Genomic DNA, 24920 nt, shown 5'->3' with positions numbered 1-24920 from the left:
ATAGAGCAAAAAAGACTGTTTAAACCTCTCTTCCACATATCAAAACAATGCGTGCTGAAATTTTTTATTTAAATAGATTTTTTTTAAGATGATATCAAATACTTTTCCTATGTGCCGTATCTGTTGTCTGACCTTGGGAGACAGACTGCGATTAAGGGCAGAGTTTAAGGTTCCGGAGCTCTGCCTCTCTCTTCTACGGGACATTCCGCCGTCACTCAACAGAACTCCGCCCTCTTTACTGCCATTGCTCCGCCTCCTCTCCTCCAGAGAGCGAAAGTGCTGGAACATTCAAAAAGACAGGTAAAATAATAGTCTTTCAGTAATGAAAATCCTTGTTTGTCATTACTGAGCTTAGTTTCTTTACTCGTAGAAATGGTTTATGTTACCTCCTTCATGGACACAGGGTTGAGAGGAAAGGCTTGACCACCTGTCAGCTCAGAGTACTTCCTTTCCAGAGATGCAAGGTTCTCCCGTTCCTGAAAAGAAATTATTAGGAGACCTTTCAGAAATGAACTAATCTATCTGTACACATTATGCATGAATATTATGTCATTTACTCTAAAGACAGGTAGTACTGGCACAATGATAAAGCTAAATATTTCATATTAAGAAGTGTATACAAATGATAAAACTGTACATGAACAGCTCAAAAAATAATTTGGCCATTTTTAATAAGTGGAACATGTCCATAATGATATCTTAATGGGAAGTGATTTACATCTACTGATAATCACAGTCAAGTTCACAGTTGAAAGCAATAGCAAAAATATCTTTGAATAAATAAATTAATAATAATAATAAATAGAGAAGTCAGAGAAACATCATTTCTTATTGTTTGTTTGCAACTTCTTGGTTTGATATGTAATGAAATGAATTAATATATTTTATAATTTTGAATATATATATAAATAATTTATATATATATATATATATATATATATATATATATATATATATATATATATATATATATATATATATATATATGAATTAGAATATTAATTTAATTTTATAGAAAAATATTAATTTATAGATTAATTTAATTTAAAATAATTTAATAGATAAAAATTAGAATATTGTGAAAAAGTAAAAATAAATAAAAACAAGGTAACACTTCAAAAAGTGAAACTTTCATATATTCTATATTCATTACATGTAAAGTAAAACACTTCAAAAGTTTTTTTGTTTTAATTTTGATGATTAGAGCTTACAGCTAATGAAAGTCAAAAATCCAGTATCTCAAAATATTAGAATATTTCCTAAGATCAATAAAAAAAAAATGCAAAACAGAAAAGTTCAAGTTCTTTAAAATATGTTCATTTATGCACTCGATACTTGGTCGGGGCTCCTTTAGGACAAATTCCAGCATCAGTGAGGTGTTGCATGGAAGCGATCAGCTTGTGGCACTGCTGAGGCACTATTGAGCCTTCAGCTCGTCTGTATTGTTGGATCGACTGTTTCTCATCTTTCTCTTGAAAATATCCCATAGATTCCATATGGGGTTCAGGTCAGGTATGTTGGCTGGCCAATCAAGCACAGTAATATCATGGTCAGCAAACCACTTGGAAGTGGTTTTGGCACTGTGGGCAGGTGCTAAAGTCCTGCTGGAAAAGTAAATCAGCATCTCCATAAAGCTTATCAGCTGATGGAAGCATAAAGTGCTCCAAAATCTCCTGGTAGACGGCTGCATTGACTTTGGACTTGATAAAACACAATGGACCAACACCAGTAGACATCACGGCACCCCAAATCATCACTGACTGCAGAAACTTCACGCTGGACTTGAAGCAGCTTGGATTCTGTGCCTCTCCAGTCTTCCTCCAGACTCCAGACCTTGATTTCCAAATGAATTGCAAAATTTACTTTTATCTGAATAGAGGACTTTGGACCAGCAACAGTCCAGTTCTTTTCCTCCTTAGCCCAGGTAAGATGTTTCTGACGTTGTTTCTGTTTCAAAAGTGGCTTGGTAGCCCTTTTCCTGAAGACGTCTGAGCGTGGTGACTCTTGATGCACTGACTCCAGCTTCAGTCCACTCCTTGTGAAGCTCTCACAAGTGTCTGAATCGGCTTTGCTTGACAGTATTCTCAAGCTTGCGGTCATCCCTGTTCCTTGTGCACCTTTTCCTACCCAATTTCTTCCTTCCAGTCAACTTTGCATTTGATATGCTTTGATACAGCACTCTGTGAACAGCCACACCTTTCAGTAATGACCTTCTGTCACTTACCCTCTTTGTGGAGGGTGTCAATGATTGTCTTCTGGATCGTTGCCAAGTCAGCAGTCTTCCCCATTATTGTGGTTTCAAAGAACATGAGATACCCAGAATTTATACCGTAGGGAGGGTCATTTAATGAAGCTCAAATGTAAATATTGTAATATTTTGAAATACTGGATTTTTGACTTGCATGTGCTATAAGCTCTAATCATCAAAATTAAAACAAAAAATTAATTTGGGCATTGTTTTCCCTCCTATTTATATTTCTGTGAAACAGGAAGCCATGGCTGGATAATTTCATGTTATAATCACCCTGGAGTGCTCAAAATTGTGAATATGAATGGGAATATACTTCAGAGATATTTTACTCATAAGAATTTTTAGGGGTGCCAATAATTGTGGCCAACATGTATTTGAGAAAAACATTTATTTCATAATGATATTTCCCACCATTTTAAATTCTTATTATCCAACGAAAGTTAGATTTTTGTGAATTTTTTTAATAAAAGATCAAAAGAATTAACAATGCAGATTCATTTTCACAGCCTTCTTTGATCATATTTATCAAGGGTGCCGATATTTTTGGCCATGAGTTGTATATAGTTTGTGTTCAGTGCTGTTATTTTGTTTTATGTTTTATGTTACTGTTACATGCACGTGTAACACTGATGTGTATATTTTTAAAATTAAAAAAAAGTTGATCACTAAAAACATTAATACATTTTAAATGTCCAAATACTTCTCACAGGCACTGTATGTTTATGTATGTATACGTAATACTTACATAAACACATTCTGTATAAACATACTCACCCTTTGCAGCATATAAATGAGGTTGCTCTTTTCCTTCAAAAAGTTCTCCTTTTCCCGCTGTGCCTGCTGGGTAATCTGGGTTGACTGTTTCTTCAGGGTAAGTAGCCTCTCCTTTAATGGATGCAGTTTTTTATGTGCAAAAGGAAAAATATGACTATAAAAGCTCTTCGTCCACACACAAACATCCAATGATTAAAATCCTCTACACACCTTGCGAGTGACAACAGATCTCTGGTATTCTGCAATCTCTCTAAGGAGTTGCTGCATCTGTGTCTCCTTCTCTTCATCTTGACGGCTCTCTTTTTCCAGCTGCTGAAACTCCAGATCTTCAAAACGCTTCGTTTCCGCTTCCAAAGCTTCAGTGTCCTACCAAAAAAAGCCAAGAACAATAAGCATGAGGCAATAGATTACATTTTTTACATCATTGTGCAACTCCAAACTAAACTAAACTGAAAATTCAGCAACAATTCACAAGATTGTGCTAAACAGAAAAGAGACAAAAGGTCAAATTCTCAGGAAACTTTGGTATGTTAAAAGACACAGAGAAGAAAGGCCTACCAACAAGAACAAAAGGTATTTCCAGAGCTGTTGCAGAGAGGAAAAAACACATCAGGAAGTGTTTGTGAGAGACATACAGCAGGATAGTTGGTGGGCGCAGGTACGAGGGAGACCACGGTAACTGACTGACCCTGGATAGCTGATTCTGGAGCTGCTCCTTCAGTGCTTCAGGACAGGTGTCCAACTGGGTCTTCTGCTCTGAGATCAGCTCAGCTAGCCTCTCTACTTTAACTCTCTCTGCCTCCAACAGGGCTTTGTCCTACCGTATGGATGACGCACACATACAGAGCACACAGTGGTGAGATGGGCACAAACAGGACGGACAAAGAAATAGAGAAAGTGCAAGTTTGGGTTAGAGCAAGGAAGAGATCAACTGGAAAAAAAGGGAGGTAGATGTGACGTCAGTGGGTGGCTTTCATTAATAACGGAGTACAAGTTTTCCTCCATCTAAATAGTTCACTCAAAAATTTAAATGTACTCACCTCAGGCCATTCAAGATGTAGATCAGTTGGTTTTTCATCAGAACACATTTGGAGAACTATAGCATTATATCATCTGCTCACCAATGGATTTTCTGCAGTTTTTTGCTTCATAAAACGGGCTGGAGTCATGCAGATTACCCACGGATTATTGTGATGTTTTTATCAGCTGCTCAGCTCATTCTGACGGCACCCATTCACTGCAGAGGATCCTTTGGTGAGCGAGTGATGTAATGTTAAATTTCTCGAAATCTGTTTTGATGAAAAAACAAACTCATCTACATCCTGAATTTGAAGTTTTCAGCAAATTTTCAGTTTAGGGAGAACTATAAAGAGCAAACTTGCTCGTAAATCATGATTTCTGTGTAAAAATGTTCACACGCAAGTTTTACATATAGTTAGCGAATGAGACCCTCTTGTTTGACTTTTTGGAGACACTAAACTTTGTCCTGCAGCTTTGATATACTATACTGAATCATTTCAAGCTGTACAACTACATTGCCACCTGATGCTTACCCGAGTTTGATTTTTCTGAGCATTTTTCTCCACGTTGGCCATTTTTTCATTGAGCTGTTCCAGCATTTCTTTATCGCTCTGTAGCTGAGCCACTTCTGCCTCCTGCTCCCCGTCTAAAAGAGCTCTCTCCACCTCCATCTAATGACAGAATCAAATGTTTATTGACTTTACCTTCACTGCACAAATAAAACTAAAAGCATTAAAAATATATTTTTTGGTAATTGAAATAAAGTTGAAAAAAATAAAAATTTTAATTTAAATTTAAAGTGTCTTTGGCAACTAACTGTAATAAGTTTAAGTTGAGGTACCAAAATTACTGAAACTGAAATAAAAAAATAAAAAATAAAGCTATATAGAAAAAAGTACAAAAAAAAAAAAAATCATCACACAATAAAATTACTAAAACTTAAATTAAAATAAAAACTGATAATAACAAAATAAAAGCTAATTAAAAACATTAAAAAAATTCTATAGTAGTATATAATTAATACTAAAATAATGTTACAGAATAAAAGTATACAAGTCTAGAGAGTCCATATGTAAGAGCTATTTACTGGCAGACATGAAGACATTTACATTAATGCATTTCTCAGCTTCTTTTAATCGAAACGGCTTGTGATTTCTGGGAATCGAGCCCATGAGTTTGGCATTGCTAGCGCCACGCACTACTGTTTGAGCTTCAGGAATGATTACTAAACATGTTCCCTTACTTTAAAACACATAAAGCTTCTCATTTAAAGCACACACACCTCTCTGATAGACTCGTCCATCTGTGTGTCTAGATCTCTGATCTTCTGTTCAAGTTCCTCGATGTTGTTAAGCACCTGAATCCTCTCCTCTTCAATACGTGTCACTTCCTGTCTCAGCTGCATGTCTTCAGACACCTGCTAAAAAGATACAGAAACAAAAAAATGATTTCAGTCCTGGATGATGACTGGGAAATGTTCAAACCATAAGGACAATTTTAGAAGTTCAGCTGAACTCCTGCATCATTCATTAGTCTCCTATAGTCACATCACCTCTCCTTGACTAATTGAACAGTCACAAACATATAATCACAAATACGTGACAATGCAATGTAGAAATGATGGATTAAACATTCACAAATGCAGTCATTGAGACCTGACATGAGATTGAACTCTAAAATTAATATCCAGCTCCTCATGACAGCTCTTTATGGATAGTAAACTTGGCCGGTTCTGAGGCCACGAGGTTTCCAGTGACAGCGCAGAGGAATGTAGCTGAGCAACAGATGCCAGACTACAGAGACGCCACTGTCTGATAATGGCGTCTAATCTCCATGCATTTGACATTTACCAAAAATATCCAGCAGCGGATGGCCTATGCATATGTTTAAATGCAAGCTGTCACTGTCAATAGCAAAATGAGTGTCACATGAGTGTTAATTAAGAAATATTGCTTGAGAGTAGATGATAAGTGTAGGGGAAATGATATTCAGATCTGCATTCTTTCCTTGCATTTCTGCGTTTCTTTCCAACAGTTGAGCACACACATGCATTGAAAATCCACTGGGAATAGTCATTTCCCGTTCCTCTCCTCTTGCAGGAGAAGCAATAACTGCCTTTTCTCTCCTGAGCAAGTCTATTAAACTCAAACACGCCATTATGTCATTATATGTATCCAATGGAAAAACACTTCTTCCACAGAGTCCACCACCCCCTCTTAAACTGGAATTGACACGTTATGTGCTTTAAACGCAGAGAGAATCTGTTTTAAAACTTGTTTCGGTGTCGCTGCAAAGAGTGCGAGGTCAGCGTTTTTAAAAGGTCAAAGTTCACTCTTTCATGCTGTTTAGAAAGACATCAGTTAGGTATAAAGACTCCACAGCATTCCCAAACTGTTTTGCATACTTTAGATCCCTGAGGACTACATACTTTCCACTGCATCATTAGTTCAATCTGGGATATCGAGTACACAATTGGAGATTAGATTTGAATACATGGTGTATATATAGTAAGAACAAATATTACTGTGTCAAGAAATAACTATGTAATTTGTAGCTGAAATTAATAGTCGAGTGAACCTTATAAAGAAATGACTAATCAGAAGCTACTATAAAAAATTATTTCAAAATTTTAAAATGAGCATTAACTAACTATACAACAAACACTAAGATATATAAATACATATATCAATTTTTACCAGTAATGAGAATTAGTGCTGTCAAACGATTAATCACGATTAATCGCATCCAAAATAAGTTTTTGTTTACATAATATACTGTATGTGTGTGTACTGTGTATATGTATTATGTACGTATATATAAATACACACAAATGCATGTATATATTTAAGAAAAATATTTTATATTTATACATTAAATATTTATATATAATATAAATTATATAAATATATACATTTAAATACATGTAAATATTTTCAAAATATACTGAGTGTGAATTTATATATACATAATAAATCTACACAGTACACACATACATATGTAAACAAAAACTTATTTTGGATGCGATTAATCGCGATTAATCGTTTGACAGCACTAGTAAAAATCATGCTTTTTCAATTTTTTTTAGATTTTTTGTGTTAGATAATTATATATTTTTAATTAATTCAGCATACATTAAATTTGGTACAACATATATTTTATACAAATAATATATCTTTATATATAAATCAATAATATATCATTGATTTATTTTACATTAAAGTAATAAGAATTTAGTAATGAGCATAATATACATAATTATCATTAAGAAAAAACAATGCAAAAAAAAACCAAAACATAATGGCCCTACAAATAAGATTCATTTTCGTTATTAAAAATTAAATTGATTTTCACTGTTTGACATCAGTAAAGGCCCATTCACAACAAGCACGAAAACTATAACGATAATGATAAGGATATAGTTTTAAAAATTGATCTTAGCTTAAAAGAACAGCAGAATCCACACTACAGAGGAACAATATTGTTGAAATTGCTTTTAAAACCATTTTTCCAGCAAATTAATGATTAAAAACATTGACAGCCAATCAGAATCTATCCTGCTTTAAAGACCTTGAGCAATGAAAGTGGCAGACGACAAAACTGCATCATGAAATTTGAACTTTGCATTGGTGTGCTAATAAGTGTGAATGGGCTTTCATGGTACATGCAACATGTTGGAAAATTAAAAGTCCTTTTTAGCATTCAAGAAGATATGGCACAGTTTCTCACCTTGCTACGGAGGTGTGGAGAGGGTGAGGGGACTGAGCTCCGCAGGCTGGTGGTGGGTGACTGGGGCCTGGTCTCCCTGTGTCCGCTGAGTCTGCGCTGTCTCTGGGTCATGATCTCTCCGCGACCCTTACCCAGAAAGCCGCTGTCCAGAGACACTGCTGCAGAGTCTGAGAACACAGATTCGTCATCAGACACCTGCAGCTTCTCCAGCTCTCGGTTGATCTTCTGCAGGTCCGATACGGCTGAGACACCAGAGTCGGTCTCCATCCGGCCCAGTTCAGACCGGCCCAGCTCAGAGCACAGGCACAGGATAGTCTCGAGACGCTGACGTTCCTAGAGTGGAATTAAAAATGTTAATCATTGACAATAATCATTGACATATTTAAAAAAAAAAAAAAAACATTATGATGCAAAATGAATATTTAAGATTCTGTTTATGTAATTTGTAATCTGATATAATGCAAAATAGAAGCATTTTCTACTAGTCTCAGAGTTTTGGACAGCATTGTATCTAAAACATAATATTATAAACAAAACTGGCTGACTCAATAGTCTGGAGTTAATCTTTGAAATATTAGATTTTGCATAAAACACGTTACTAAGATTTGTATCTCTTTAGCAGTGCATTGTGGAGTTTGGCCCTGTGGAATTGAACTAATTTAGTTGCACACAAACAAACACACATACATACACTGCACACATCCCTGCGGTCAGATCAGATGGTTTGACTACAGATGCACTGCTTTAGCTCAGTTAGCTCAGTCATGTGACCTTCTGGGAACATTTCAGGTTTTTATAGAGGTCTAAGTGTAAAGCAAAAACTAATTTAAAGTGTGTTTACCAGCTGGTTCATACACATGTAAGGTCTTGGTTTAGCTATGAATGAAAGTTCGTTAAGTCTGTTGCGCATGAAGGAGTGTGAACAATCCAGTGAACCGCACTTATAATGCTCTGCGCCAAGAACACAGCAGTGATCAAAGTCCCTTAGACACTTTCATGTCTCACCACTGTCTCAAAGGAAGCAAACTGAAACCCAAAGAGCAGAATTCAAGTCTTAGAATTATAAGGAATTAAAGTTAAAACAATATTTCAGAATACTAACAAAATTACCTCCCTTAATCATTGATTTCTATGAACTTACGAATTTATAGAGCTGTAGGTATAAAAGTAAGCTATAATGTGACTCAGACACAAAAGTGATATATAACATAATTTAATTTAATATAATATAAAATATTATATAATAAACACTTAATATAAATATACACTTAAAACAATATTATTTATAATATATTTTAATATATTTATATATACATTTTATATTAGATAAAACCATATGAAAAATAACAATATATAATGCAACATGATTTAAAAGTATTAATAATATAATTACTATATTATGATATTAATATAATCATTATATTATTAATTATATTACAAAATAAGATTATAAAAATAAAATATATAATAATTATATATATTTATTTTATTTGTAATGTTGTACATTGTATAAATATTTTTTTAAAATCATGTGATATGTGATTTTAAAGACTTCAACATTGTCATAATTTTAAAACGAAATGAAGAATGAATAGACTGAAACTATTTGTACCAACCAAGAATTATGAAGCCTAAAATTTGAGTCACTGACCCACTGCTTTAGACTCACTAGTGTAAGTGTTTCTCTGGTTGACTGAAGGTCCTCTTACCAGTCTTTCCACTTCCTGTTCTCGTAGTCTCTCATCTCTTTGTCTCTGATGATAATCTCGGAGTTCTTCTTTTCCACTGAGAGAACTGATACTGCCCCTCCTCGGCCCCATGCCGGGCCCCAGGCCTCCTTTACCAAACGACAGCCGCCTTTCTCCTACGCCTAGATCCAAACATGGGGCAGAGCCCACGGAACAGAGGCTGGCCCGGCGAGAACTGCTGGTCACGTTGGCTGTCACGGTCACATCTGGAGGCTTCTCCAAGGATGGAAGGCTGCGGCGTGGTTTAGTGGTACGTCGGGGTGGCAAAGAAAGCACCGGAGCGTCTCCTCGATACAACCTGGGCAGAGAGCGACTATGTCCTCCCAGGCCATTCAGAGATCCAGTGGAGTATTTCCTTTGGCGGAGCGATGGGTCAACGGTCGACTCCCCATCTCTTGCTAGCAGCCTGCGCCCCAAGCGAGGACTGGAGGGCATGCTGGCTGCCCCGCTTGGACCTCGGCGAGATAAAGGAAGAGCATCGGTCATGTAGGAGGAAGAACAGCCGTTCCACATAGAAAGGAGTGAGTTGGCAGTGTTGGGATGTCGCCCGTCCAAAGGGAGGCAAAGCAACAGGCTGTCCTGTGATTGGTGTCGGGCACGAGTTTGGGTTGGGACTGGACTTATGGGCCGCTCTGAGTGATGGGGCGATGGTGGCATGCTCAAGCTGCTGGAGGGTGTGTAAGGGGAAGGGACTCGTATAGAAAGGGGTGGACGGTCCTGTAGATAGGATGATGCCGATTGGGGACTGGGAGGTGGGGACAAAGTGAGGTAACCGCGGTCTGCAGTAGCCTTTAAGCTGGCCTCCAGAGCAGACTTCCTGCGCTGCAAGCTCTCCATCAACTCTTGAAGCTCCGCCTTGGAGCGTGTGCCACGAACACTGGATCCAACCAATGTACCGCCATTTGAATGAAACTTTGTTGCATCTGGGAAAAAAAGTTCATTTATGTCAGTGCACATTCAAACATGGCGCCCAAAGTAGGGTTGAAGAAAATTTGACAGATTTCATTTGTTGTTGTGTATCTTGTGACCTCTCAAATCTTTCTAAATCAGCTCAGTGATTCCATGACCACTGAGATTTGAGGGCTGGTTTTGAACAAATAATTACTTAAATTTCAGTCTTGGAGTTGGAAAAAACTTGGAATCTCAGAACACCACAGAAAGTTTGATTCCTCCTGATATGACCCGTTTGAGGTTTAATATGCAAGGTCTTTAGTGATAAATTCATCTGATATCTAATGGTGGGAAGGTAATGCATGATGGAAGTTCCTTCAAAGCCAAATGAAACATCTGGAGGCGTGCAAATTATAATTGAGACCCAAATTTCCTCAGAGAAATGACAGAGCAGTTATGCATTTAACCAGAACTAAGCAAGAGCTGAAACATATCAAATCAAACACTTGATTGTGAACTTCTTGTACTAATACAAAAGCTCAGTGTTTGCACAAGTTGTCATAGACACATGCACAAACAGAACTACAAAAGCTCACAAAATGAACAGAGAAATCAGAGGTGTGCGCTGGCTAATTCTTTGGTTTTGCTTAAGTTCAAAGGTCACATGTGCTCAGCTGACTACACAACTAAAAAGGCTTTCTCATACAAATCTCAGCCCACACAAATATGGATGCTTTGGGTTTTAGAGGGAAAAGCGTCTTCTAAAAATGGAAGAACCAAAGCCAGAATGGGTTTGTACTTTCTGGCACTGGAGCAGAGGAAAGGGACCGAGTCAGAACTCCTCTGCAACCAGAGTGTGATTTGTGAGAGCAGTGGTGGTCTCCGTCAAGGAACACACACACATACACACACAAACACACGCACACACGTGTGGACCACCTGTACTCCATAATGTTTATCTACGTTTTGGGTTGTAAATCATTTTAGCTAAGTGGTTGACCTAAAGCCATACGGATGGGATTTTACGTTGTCATTTATTTACAAGGTAACATGGTCATTTGTACAGCTGTGGCTGCATGGTGGTAAGATGACTGTTTGTATTAACTCAAGGTCTCACAGCCAACACAAAGCCCACAGAGAAAGAGAAAAGAAATGAAGAAAAGTAGAGGTGGCACTTTCCATGAATACATTACACTTTGGATCCCATGACTTTAAAACATTAGCGGCACAAATCCCATGCTTTTGTTGTGAGAGCCATTGCATAAACCATTATGTAACATACAATTAAGCTAGCATAAGATATAGCTAGTTTTAAACAACTGAAATGTCTGCATTCTTCCCTAAATTATGGTTTTGGCTTGTCTCACCTCTAAAGTCTATCTAAAAATTAAAATCACACACTGTGAAAACCTTGACAGCTTGTTGACTAGACAATATACACTGCCGCTCAAAGGTTTGGGATCAGTAACATTTTTATGTTTTTAAAGACGTTTCTTCTGCTCATCAAGGCTGTATCTATTTGATCAAAAATACAGAAAAAAACTGTTATTTTGTGAAATATTATTGCAATTTAAAATAACAGTTTTCTATTTTAATATACTTTAAAATATAATTTATTTCTGTGATCAAAGCTGAATTACTCCAGTCTTAAGTGTCACATGATGCTTCAGAAATCATTCTAATATGCTGATTTATAATCAATGTTGGAAACCGTTGTGCTGCTTCACATTTTTTTGGGGACCTGTGATATTTTTTTTTTAGGATTCTCTGATTAAAAGTTAAAAAGAACAGCATTTATTTTAAAAATAAATTTTGTGTTACAATATACAATGCTATTTTGTCAAAGTTTGGGGTCAGTACATTTTTTCTTTCTTTTTTTTTTAAAAGAAATTAATACTTTTATTCAGGAGGGATGTATTAAATGAATACAAAGTCATAGTAAAGACTTATATTGTTAGAAAAGGTTTCTATTTTGAACAAATGCTGCTCTTTTTAACTTTGTATTCATCAAAGAATCAAAGAAAAAAGTATCACATGTTCCAAAAAACAATATGAAGCAGCACAACTGTATCAACACTTGTGATTTCTGAAGGATCAGATTTCTGGATATTCACAAGAATAAATTATATGGTAACACTTTACAATAAGGTTCATTACTTAACATTAGTTAACAACATTAGTAAACATGAACTAAGAATGAACAATACTTCTACAGCATTTATTAATCTTAGTTAATGTTAATTTCAGCATTTACTAATGCATTATTAAAATCACGAGTTGTGTTTGTTAACATTAGTTAATGCACTGTGAACTAACATGAACAAACAATGAACAACTCTATTTTCATTAACTAACATTAACAAATATGAATAAATAGTGTAATAAATGCACTGTTCATTGTTTGTTCATGTTAGTTAATACATTAACTAATGTTAATAAATGACACCTTATTGTAAAGTGTTACCAATTATATTTTAAAGTATATTAAAATAGGAAACCAATATTAGAAATTGCAATAAGATTTCACAATATTACGTTTTTTTCTGTATTTTTGATCGAATAAATACAGCCTTGATGAGCAGAAGAGACTCCCTTAAAAAACATTAAAAATCTTACTGATCCCAAACTTTTGAGCGGCAGTGTATATTATATATATTACTTAATATATTACTTTGTGTTTATTGTCATAATTACACATTTACATTTTAAACTGTACTTTAATCTGTACATAGACACATCCCAAACCTCATATCAAATTAATAGAAAATAAAAGGTCTCATATAATATTTAGTTTGACCTTTGATGTTATCCATCAACATTCTCAGAAGTTTAAGCACCTCCTTTCACTGACATTTTGTTGAAAAATACCTAACTTTTAAGAGCTTTAGACCCCATTTTGTACCCTATTCATGGAAAATTACAGGTAATGTTTAAAAAAAGTGGCAGGAAAGAAGAAAACACCACTGATTGAGACTGATGAGCATATTTACATGTTTAACAAACAAGCAAACAAACACAAAATAGCGCAGAAGAGCAGAACAGATGGCACTGAATTGCACTCTTCCTGTGTATAAAACAGTCTGCGGCATGATAATGGAGGGGACCAATTAGGCTGCAAGCAAGCCACTCTGTTTATGAAAATACAGCAGAATGGATCCAAAATCGAGAGCTGACCAGGGGGAAGGTGAAGGAAGATGTCACTCACCCGTACTGAGGGACAGTGTGGGTCCTGCAGTCTTTTCTGGCAGCATGTTCCTCATGTGATTAGCCTCCTCTGGGTGGTTGAAATGGAAAAAAGATTTACCCAGACAAAGAGTGCACCCTGAGGAGAACCACATCACACACACATAGTCATTATAACATAGAAACATTGTGCTCAAGTCCAAGGCACTGGTAAGGAAATGAAGCAGTAATAAATCATTACCTAAGACATACAAGCCCACAAGTATGATGCACATTCACTAGTAGCATTAAAGTTATGACCAAATAAAGTTACATAAAATGACAAAGAGCTCTGGTATTTCGAAGATAAAACCCTTTTTCCTGTACACGTCTTGAAATGAATTCAACTCAATAAGGCAGAAAAAGAAAGGCAGCCTCTTGATTAAGTGAAAAAACAGATCCAGAACGCTCAGATTTCAGATACAGTTTGAAATTTCTTCTGAAGCAAAGTCCACTGAGTCTTTCGGAGGACTTAAATCCACAAGACTGATTTTCCCCTTAAGTCTGGGGCACATCCTCTCTCTCCCTTTCTGTTTCTTTTCTTTCCCCCTCTCTTCTGTTTTTTACAACTGATTTTAATTCCAGAAGTGAGCTTAAAGGAATAGTCTCACTCAGGCCATCCAAGATGTAGACGAGTTTGTTTCTTCATCAGAACAGATTTGGAGAAATTTAGCATTGCATCACTTGCTCATCAATGGATCCACTGTAGTGAATGGGTGCCGTCAGAATGAGAGTCCAAACAGCTGATACAAATATCATAATAATCCACAAGTATTCCACATGACTCCAGTCCATCAGCTAACATCTTGTGAAGCGTGTTTGAAAGAAACAAATGCATCAAGGCGTTTCTAACTTTGATTCGTTACTTCCACCAAAAGTACGAGTCAATCCATAATATTGCTTTCTCCAGTGAAAATTTTCTCTTTTCTGAATCAACAAAGAAATATGCAAAGATCAAGCAAGTGAAAACAGTCCAAAAGAGTTTTTGATGATTTTTTGAAAGATTTTGATGTAAGAGGATAACGGGGGATGATCTTTTTCACTGGAGGAAGCGTTATTATTGATTATGGGATCATATTTTGGCCGGAAACAATGGTTTAAAGTTACACCTTAATGATGGATTTGTTTCATCACAAGATGTTAATTCATGGACTGGACTCTCATAAAACCTCCTTATGATGTCGTCACCAACTAGAAAACAATTTATTTATTTTTTTAAAGTGGTAAAATGCAAATTAGTTGTAGGTTTTGTTGCTTTTAATTATGAGTAACCCTATATATTACCAAAAAGAAGTCTATGGTATGTGAAATATGAGATAGTTTGGGAGGCTTTTACGTCATATCTAAGGCACTCTCTAACAAAACTCCCCCAAACAAATGCTCTCTCTCTCTCCTCAATACACCAAATGTATAATAATCTATTTGTAAAGACATGCTGTAAGCACACAGGCTTTTCCTGAAACTCACTGAACACTCAAACTCCCATCAGACTCTCCTGAGCAGCTCACTCCTGCAGTCTGCGGCTGCCTATGAGGAGTCTGCGCAGGAAGTGGGGGATCGTTTTACGCTGTCGGCAACACAATCCTTCACCGTGAGTTCACCATCGCCAGCCACCTGAGAAAGCTTTGGCTTTCCTCTAAACCAACAAAGGCCCGAGTCGATTGTCCTACCCAGACAGAAGCAGAGCACTGGGAATTTTCTCCATCTTGCTCTATTTGTTAACAACTGTGTGAATTTGCATGGCAGTTGTTTCATTGTTATTGAAACAATGCTGTGGTATGAATGAGGTGATGAGGTACGTCAGCTGATATGTTATATGTGATTATTACGCTCCCTCGAATGTGCCAAATTCTCAAGTCTCTTGCGATGTCTCTCTCACACTCTCTCCATCACCGGCTGACACTAACTCTCGAGTCTCAAACATATGGAAACCCTCCCTTCCCTCTCGGCCTATGCACATCATTTGATCAGCACAGCTTTGGACTGGAGGAGCGTACAATTACATACTATATGTCTCCATAACAGTATCATGTGTAGTATAATCACTGCTCTCTGAAGTTTAACAGCTTGCTTTAGTTTACGGTTTTGGGAAGACTACGAGTGAGTTTTACTAAACTCTGGGATTTCCAGCTCTGAGTCGGGCCTGTACAAACTACATTCATTCTCTGTCTAATGATTTGCAGCACTTGTCATCCTTTCAGCACGAAGCCCCTGCCAAAGTGATAAAGCCTGTTTAAACAGAACCAAAAGTGCCATGCTTAAAGATTTTATTATTTTTTAGCTATCTGCAGAACTCTATAAAAACTGCAAAAGTCCAATTCTCTGGCAAAAGCACCCCTTCCTTCTTCCAGCTGACCTTAAAAATTACAATGTTAACCATAGTTTCCATCCAATTCTGTAGTTCCTATAGCTTAATAATTACAGTACAACTACAGACATTGAGGAGGACACGTCCTTCGCGATATTTTTGATATTTGTGAGTATGGTTTTTCATATATTTGATTACATCCTTGTGTGAAGCCATAATAAAGTAATCTGGGATATCCTTCAAATAAGAAGCCTTTTTTGTGTCTTTGTTTTTAATGGGTAACACTAAAATATCAGTTTTCACAACAATAACTATGGTGTTTTAGTACAAACTGGTTACCACCGATTTTTGTAAAAGAATAAAATATTTTGTACATTAATAAACACATAATTAGAAATCAATACACAGAATGAAAAATAAAAAAAAACAAAAGATTGACATGATTTAGTCAACAAATATAAAACACAAAAAATTACCATAAATAAAACCAGAAATATAAAATATATAAATATCAATAAAAAGACAATAAAATGCTAGACACTCAACAAGTAAATAAAAAGAAAGATTATTAAAACATACATAAAACCAAAAATAAAATTTCTATACGTAAATTAATAATATAACATTAATAAATAAAATATTTTGGCATGGTTTTTGTGAAAATAAATACATTTTAATTTCTAACTCACCAAAATAATATGTGGATTTACGTGAAACAGAAAATCACATCTGAACATGTTAGAAGGAGAGCACTATGATAAGTTACTGTACTCACCAATAATCGCTTTAATATACCGGGATTAAGCGGGTTAAACATCAACTATCTGTTCGCGTGTGCCGCAGAGCAAACAACCGCACGCGCTGCTCTGTTTAAACAGCACTGAAAATTGCGTCACGTCGTGTTTGTCAGTCTAAAGTTCTATAAACATGCCTTCAAACTACTTTACTACAGAACAAAAACACCTCAAAAACCTCTCTACATCAATCCCTGCCCGACTAACAGGAACACAATATTAATTTCCCAACAATAAAACTCTACATCAAACTATGCAAACTAATCGTATAAACGCCGCTCTTCACAAGGCTCCGAGTAACTTTTCTTGAGCTCTGCTTGCAGCTGAAGAAATATAAACTAACCTTTATTTAGTGTCCCATTGATGAAGTCTCAGGAGGAGGAGGAGGATGCGTGCTCGGTCCTCTCAGTTTAGCATGACAAAGAGGACAGACGCGATGCTGAGTGCTTGTCTGCGGACACGCCTCCTCTCAGCGGGGACGCGCTTAGTGGAACTCTGACTTATGGCTCATCACAGAGTGACTCACAGACTTCACAACAAATACTAATTGAGGTATTGTCATGGGACACTTCACTTGCATTTAACGTTTCTGACTCGCAGAGATTGTTTGACCAACATCCTACACCTTAGAGCAGGCTGATTGAACACACATCCTCTATTTTAACTCAATTTTCGGTTTCCTTACTGTAATGTATGACACATATCTTAAAGGTCTGGTAACAATTACCATACCAACCCTTTCACTGCCAGCTACACGTATTTGCTAGCCAACAAAAACAAAATCGATTTTTTTTTTTGGCTCACTATGCTTTTTCATCTAATCGTGCCCTTTAATTTAGGTCATAGATGGCTCAAGAAAAAACTAAAAAAACAACACATATACATATATATATATATATATATATATATATATATATATATATATATATATATATATATATACATATATACACATACAGAATATATATTGCCTCATTTTGACTACTAATAATTTCTCATAGCTTATCAATTAACTTAGCTTTTAAAATGCTATTACATACTCTCAGATAATAACTAAAGGACTCTTTGGCAGTTCTTTGGCAGAAGTAGTTTAAAAAAAGTTCAAAGTTTGAAAAACTAACCAACTTTTGTCAAAAGGTGGCGCTATAGAGCACCTGATCCATGCCCATTTCTGAGCTTTTGTGTGTGTGTTGAGTTTCATGAAAATATAAGCATGTTAAGTGCCTTAACACTCTATGGGATATCATTTATAAATTATGCTAAGAAAAATTGCATTTAAATTACAATATTAATGTTCAACCAACAAAATTTTATTTTAGTGATGTCAAATGACAGATTCCTTTAAAAAAAGGTCAAAGGTCAGATGACGAAAACAAATTTTGTAAAATGATTTTACCCCTAAATATATGTAAAATATAAAGTCAATTATTTTGTAAACTGTAAATTCACAATTAGTCCTATAGAGGGGTTAAAAACACCAGAAAAGAATATTAAAGTTTGATGCGTTGCCATGGCAACAGTATTTAAGACATCGAGAATCCCTTCACAGTTTTACATCTGCAGTGTTTTGACATTATTTTAATGAAATATGAAGAAAGTCAAGTAAAAAACAAACTATGAGCTTTTTCATCTGAACGTACCCTGTAACTTGGGTCATACAGATGGCTCAAAAAAATAATAATTATATAAATACACACACACACACACACACAATATAAATATATATATATATATATATATATATATATATATATAGCTTCATTTTGAGTTTTGACTACTAATAATTGCTCATAGCTTATCAATTAACTTTACATTCTCTCAGATAATAACTAGAGCACTTTTAAGTTCTTTGGCAGAAGTAGTTTAAAAAAGTTCAAAGTTAAATTTCCCTGATTTGAACACTTTTCTATAACTTTACTGTAGAGCGGAAGTTCTCTGGCCAATCCGAAACAAGCTTTTGTGTGTTTCGCTGGTTGCAAATCTTCTGCTTGACCTTGCATTAAGTCTGTGACCTAGAGAGTGCACTGGCATATTTTCCACTGTAAATTTCCCTCAGTGTAACAGTGTTCAGCTAGGACAAGGGTGGGGGAAGAGAAGGAAAGACGTTCCCTCCCCCTGCCGCCCAGCGGGCACTCTGTTCTCCATCACTCTCAGAACTCCAGTTGCATCATGGGGAGGGGGCGCTGGAGTGCTGCCCAGCAACTCTGATTACTTCCAGACCTCGGCTACACATTTCAACACACTTAAACACAGACATTCCCATATCCATGCATTCATACGGCAGCATATGAACACATGCGGATATATGCAATTATAAACATTAATTCCGAATACTCATGTAATTAATCTAGATACATAACAGATGCAGTTTTGTATCTTTTTTTCACTTGTTAGCCAGGAAGACAGTGGTAAAAAAAAAAACAGATAGCAGAACAGCATGCTAAGGAGTGAAGCAACAGGAATGCTTTTTCAAGCCTGCTGCACTGGTGTTATTGTTAACTAAAACTATTAAAATTGCTTTTGGTAATTGAAACAAAAACGTTTTTTAAAAATTAGGCACATTATTGTACTGAAATAACACTGGCCTCATGGGGATGCATGAAACAGCAAGTAATCTTGGGAATGTCTTTATCTAGCTATCTCTAATGTGTATATGCATGGGAATTGCAAAACTTCTGAGTCTCACCATCTGTTTTATGCCTGTCAACATCTTCTGACGTCTCTAAACACTGTAAATGTTTACCTGACTACAGAATCTTCCGCAGTAGAGTCAGACGAGGAGGATAAGAGATTGAGATAGACGAGAAGGAGGAGGAGGAGTGTGTGACCAATCAACTATTAAACACTGAAACATTCTCTGGAAGTCTGGACTCACACAGAAATGTGTGATCTCATATCACTCTGATCAGAAACACAGGAAGAAAAGGAGAGGCAGCGATAGAGAGAATGAAAAAGAGAGTTTGTTTATAGACTCTGCTAAACATATGCTAAAAAATCAAAGCACAAGGACTGCGAGAGAGAGAGAAAATGGGCGAGAGATGTTATTCCTGTGGTGTGTCAGGCCTGAGTGATATCGCTGTACAGGAAGTCATTCATTGCCGTCGTTTGTTTTGATTTCTCTCTGAGGCTGTAAGCAAGCAAGGTTAGATCCACAGAACCTGCTGAGTGGCCAAATAAGATATGCCCACATCAAATAGTTGACCTCCCTTTATAACTCTGACCTCTGGGGAGGTTGAGATATGAAAGAGATGCAATAATAGCAAGTGGGCAGTAGTGGTTAGTTACTGTAAAAGTACAGTAAGGGATTTATAACTGCAATTTTGGAGGGGAGGCTAAAAATACTGTGTATTACCATGAGTGAGCTTTGTTGGCTTGGTGACTTGAACTCCATCAAGATGGCACATATTTCCATTGGGGTGTAAAGTAATAACTCCAGCACTGTTGGTGATCGCACAGTGGTGCGGCTGGATCCCTGGACCATCAGCGCCGATGACATTCTGTGGCGACTCTGCATCCCCAAAACCAATCTGTGATATTTCTGTGATATAAAGTAAAGTTTTATTTAAAAATTAAATACACAAATGATTGAATAAATTAATAAATAAAAATAATAAGTAAATACATATTGAAATATATATAAATATATAAAATAAAATAAATAAAAATGACAAAATATAATCATAATATGAATAATCAGATAAGTAAATAATCAAATAAAAAAAACTTAATGTCTGAATGAGATGGATGTGTATACTTATTATGTGTATATAAATACACACATACATACATGTATATTTTTATCAATATATATATATATATATATATATATATAAAATTTACATAATACATAAATATTTTATGTATAAATATAACATTTTCCTTAAAAATATACACAGTACACAGAGATATATTATGTAAAAACAAACTTTTATTTTGAATGTGATTAATTGTGATTAATCGTTTGACGAAAGAATGGACAGACAGACACCAATCAGCCAGTCAGTTAATGGAGTCCTCGATTACAGACACAGTTCTGACCTGAGTTCAGTTTTACCTACAATTTACATCATGTTGTATTGACATAATGATGAAATATGTTAGTCAGTTTTAGCACAGAAAAATTGCACTACTAAACAAGATGCTGTTATGTTGTCATCACATTACTGTACGCTTTTACAGTACTGAATGATACCCCCATATTAAATAACTGGTATTAAACTTAGCGGGTGGCAAGAGGGTCCATATTCAAACTCAAGTTTATTTCAGCCATCACAGCCTCAGTTTAAGGGGCTACATTAGTCTGGAAACTTTAATGGTCTCAGAGCAGCAAGGTTGCCATGAGGCTAAAATATAACACTACCTATATGGCACAGTAAAACATTTCCATGCTTTCTGCATTAACAAGTAAAACAAGTCTTTTTGTCACTAATATTCAGATGTTTTTAAATATATATTCAGACACACTCACCTTCAGTTAGAGGTATCAAAGTAATAAAGCCTCTACCAAGACTGATCAAGTAGGGTGTGGCTGACCACACCTGCAGGCCACGCCCACTCTCAATTAAATCCAACAGGGGTTCCTGAGGATAAGAGCAGGGGTTTAAAGAGACGGTTCACCCTAAAATGGCTCAAATAAAATGTAATTTACTCACTCTCATGTCATTATAAACCTGATATACCTTATACCTTAAATACTTGTACAAAGCTTTCAAATTAAGATAAGTTTAAAAAATATGCAATTCAAATGATGGATTTACTTATCTAACTCAGGTACTGCTGCAGTACAATATATCATAACCCTTCTGAGTCATGGTGAAGCAATTAAGTTTCATAGTTGCTGGAGTAGGTTTTTATAGGCCATTTAATGTAGCCTGAGAAAAAGACCCTTTACACTCTCACTGTTTTGGAAAATGGGTTTAGCTGATCTCCCATTGACTCAGAATAAGATTAATTCACTGATGCATACATATACACATAATCAGAGACAAAATAGCAGTTTTAGAGAAAGTGAGGTTGTCTCAGTTTATAAGAGAAGGAGGACATGGGGGAATGTTTTCATAAGATCTTCTGGGACCAAGTCAGAGAAAAGGACAGACGGAGGGAGAAGGAAGAAAAGAGGCCTGGCCGAAGGAGCTTATTATAAATTGTCATGACGGAAAAACAAATAAATAACAGAGAAAGTACCATGGTTAAAACTTTGAGGAGGCACAGGACTAGCAGCCAAAATGAACAAACACAGAAACCCCTAAAATCAAGCCAACCATTCCACCAGTCTGATTACTTAAAGGGATAGTTCATCCAAAAATGAAACGGCTGTCATTATTTATTTACCCTCATGACATTCAAAACCTGTATGACTTACATTCTTCTGTGAAACACAAAAGGTGTGTTTTTTAAGAGTGTACCGCAAAAGCACCAATAATGATAATATATGTAGGCTAATATAAAAATTGTCCATATAACTTGCAATATACAAGTCTATGCTTGCACTACATACAGGAAGTCTAATAAAGTCAGACAATAGCTAGTTTGGCACAACATAAAAAACATATATTAAAACTAAATAATGTAGATAATTTTGTAAATAATGCTGTCTTTTTCATTTTGGGGTAACTCTTCCTTTAAAACATTATTTAAATATTATTGTTTTTTATATTATATTTATACACTATTATAGTATTCCATAATATTTAGAATTTGCTTTTATGTTTATATTTCCATGTTAATTCATTTTTATTAGTCTTTTTTATATTTTATTGTGTTAATTTATATTTATTTCAGTTTCAGTTTTAGTAATTTTAGTATTTCAGCTTATTTTAGCTTCATTTTCTAATTAAGTTTTTTAGGTTGACGTTTTTCAATCTAAGATGTATATTTTATCTTATTTCAACTTTAATTAATAGAAACTATTTTTAATTTTCTTTAACACCTTTAGTTAACAAAAAAAACAGCTTTAAAATAGACTTCAAAAAATATGAGTAGGTAGAGACTATTTCCATGAAAACCAAGAGCTGGCTGTAAAACATATTCCATTTCTCACTTTTATATAAAATAATAGAAATAAATCTTTTACGCCAGCAATGCTTTTGTGCCAGAAAATTGTGTATGGGCCACAGACTGAAAGACTAACAAAGCTGATGTTAAATGATCTAGAATCCCCCAAAAGCGATGTTTATCTAGATCTTCTTATAACTCTATATTACAAAAAGCAGCACAGCAGTTCTGCTCTGGGATATTTCATGAAACAAGGCTGTTCCCCTTGTTCTCCAGCTGGCTGATTTTTGGGTGTTTCCTTTTGCTCCTTCGGGAGGAAGTGAGGATCAGAAACAGCTGAGAGCACATCTCTCAGTTTCTATAAGTGAGGTCACTGGGCTAGTCCATTTCTCCCTGATAATAAAGAAGAAACTCAAAGCTGATCTTGAAGACTTGCACCACCTTAATAAGCTAAAACAGGGGTGATATGTTGTAGCAAAAAGCATAGCAGATCCATTAGCCGTGTCAATGGTGCATGTGACCATGAATAAACCCCCTCTAAAGTCACAGCTTTTCTGGATGAGCAGTGAAACAACACCAATTGCGAACAAAGAAACTTTTGGCATGACTTGCTGCATTATATTGAGATAATCTCTAAATCTTTATACAAAGTTGTTTTCCTAGTGTCTAGATGTAAGAGTAACTTACAAGTCAGCTTCACAACTTGAAGTCACTTCAAGTTGTGAAAGACATATTTCAATAACTTCTGCTGTCAACAATTTTGATGCTAGGTCAGTTGGTACCAAAGGATTCAATCAAGAACATTAAGTTCACACAGCAAATTAATCACAGTAAATATCAAATGCATAAGGTTCCAACCCAGCTAAAAAAAAAAAAAAAAAAAGTTCTAAGAATGCTTTGCCAAAATTATAAATTAATTAATTAATTAATGTACAAATAATATTTTAAGATAACGTTTTTAGGATATTATTAGCTTCTTATCTGTATTGAACTGTCATTTGGAATACAGGTTGTTCTTTTAAAGAAGACAATCAGCAGATTATTCCTGAAGTAAAAAGAATTTCAAAAAATTAAAGTGTGAAACATTTTTAGACTTTAAGCCTACTGTAAAAAAATGTACTGTACAAGTTTACAATGTTTAATAAAAAATATATATTTTATAAAACATTTTGGAATCTAAAATTGTTATAAAATCAAAGCCATGTGTCTAACTAAGTTATGTTCCGAATTTGAAGTTGATATCTCAAAAATTGAGGTAGACCAGAAATCACCTCCGGGTGATACCCAAACTCCATAGAATATTTTATGCATTTTCCAGTCACAATTTTATACATTTCTGTCTATCATATTACTACTATTACAAAATGTGGAACCTTGAGACACTATATATATTTTGTCAAGATTAGAAAGAATTTTTATTATAAAATATTGCAGTAAATTTTGACTACTCCACTGATTTAAAGTAATATTTCCATGGTCAGGCCATGTCCGATTTCAGAATGGATTTCACAGGAGGAATTTTGAGTGTTTAAGCTTTCGAATTATATTTAATTTGGATGATTGCTGAAATACGCAGACGAGGGATAAAGGCAATAAAAAAAGAGCACCAGTTAACAGAGCTGACAGTTGGGTTAAAGACCAGATTAGTTTGAGCAAACATATATTAATCTTAAGGAATTAAGACATTTTGTTCACAACTTTGAGAGAACTATGCCAAAATGCCAAAGTTCTGAGAATGTTCCCTGTAGGCTGGGAAATCTATAGACCAATGACTGCTAGATTATTTCAAGTGCAACCAATTTAGAAGTTTACTTGACCATGTTGTCACGGCTCACTAACTCACTCTGTTGTGATTCACATTCATTGGAGCTGATTTATTTACAGACAGTGCAAACAACTCAGATGATTATCCTATGCCATGAGCTATTTGAGGAGCTATTTAAAAATGAGAAAGAGTCTGATAATAGCCTGATTATAATCTTACCTCAGTGGAGATGCTCATTTCAGACCGGAGGATAGTTCAGATCACATAGCCTACAGTAGCACAAAGTCCTGTATATTTAAAGTCCACTCAAACTTTAATCATCTCTGGTTTCTTATTTAATTAACTATGATGCAGTTACTTCGCTTACAGTACATTTGACACACAGCTGCATAAACTGGAAAGATAAATTTCTGTGCTTTAATTTTTA

General features: G+C 35.4%; 1 protein-coding gene across 13 annotated transcripts in view; it reads right to left on the bottom strand.

The window, feature by feature from the left end:
* Positions 1–24920, bottom strand: part of phldb2a (pleckstrin homology-like domain, family B, member 2a) — a 33914-nt gene that overhangs the window by 8684 nt on the left and 310 nt on the right. For 2 of the 13 annotated variants that reach the window (XM_058789503.1, XM_058789505.1), the window contains exons 1-14: positions 24713–24920; positions 21203–21314; positions 20087–20272; positions 13616–13732; positions 9481–10442; positions 7772–8104; positions 5328–5465; positions 4579–4716; positions 3714–3842; positions 3584–3610; positions 3236–3391; positions 3026–3136; positions 387–476; positions 103–279 (exon numbers count right to left, since the gene is read on the bottom strand). The exon at positions 24713–24920 is cut by the window's right edge and continues 310 nt beyond it. In XM_058789503.1, coding sequence (XP_058645486.1) covers positions 103–279; positions 387–476; positions 3026–3136; positions 3236–3391; positions 3584–3610; positions 3714–3842; positions 4579–4716; positions 5328–5465; positions 7772–8104; positions 9481–10442; positions 13616–13732; positions 20087–20272; positions 21203–21314; positions 24713–24730 — 2694 coding nt within the window. In that variant the 5' untranslated portion in view covers positions 24731–24920. Of the gene's footprint in view, positions 1–102; positions 280–386; positions 477–3025; positions 3137–3235; positions 3392–3583; positions 3611–3713; positions 3843–4578; positions 4717–5327; positions 5466–7771; positions 8105–9480; positions 10443–13615; positions 13733–16629; positions 16694–16715; positions 17019–17077; positions 17404–20086; positions 20273–21202; positions 21315–24712 lie in introns of those variants that run through there. The other 11 variants (XM_058789508.1, XM_058789507.1, XM_058789504.1 and 8 more) reach the window with 10 other exon arrangements.

Source organism: Onychostoma macrolepis, chromosome 10, assembly GCF_012432095.1.
Source record: "Onychostoma macrolepis isolate SWU-2019 chromosome 10, ASM1243209v1, whole genome shotgun sequence".
NCBI classification, from domain to species: Eukaryota; Metazoa; Chordata; class Actinopteri; order Cypriniformes; family Cyprinidae; genus Onychostoma; species Onychostoma macrolepis.
Note: the sequence above shows the minus strand (reverse complement) of the source record. Positions and strands in the feature narration are given on the sequence as shown.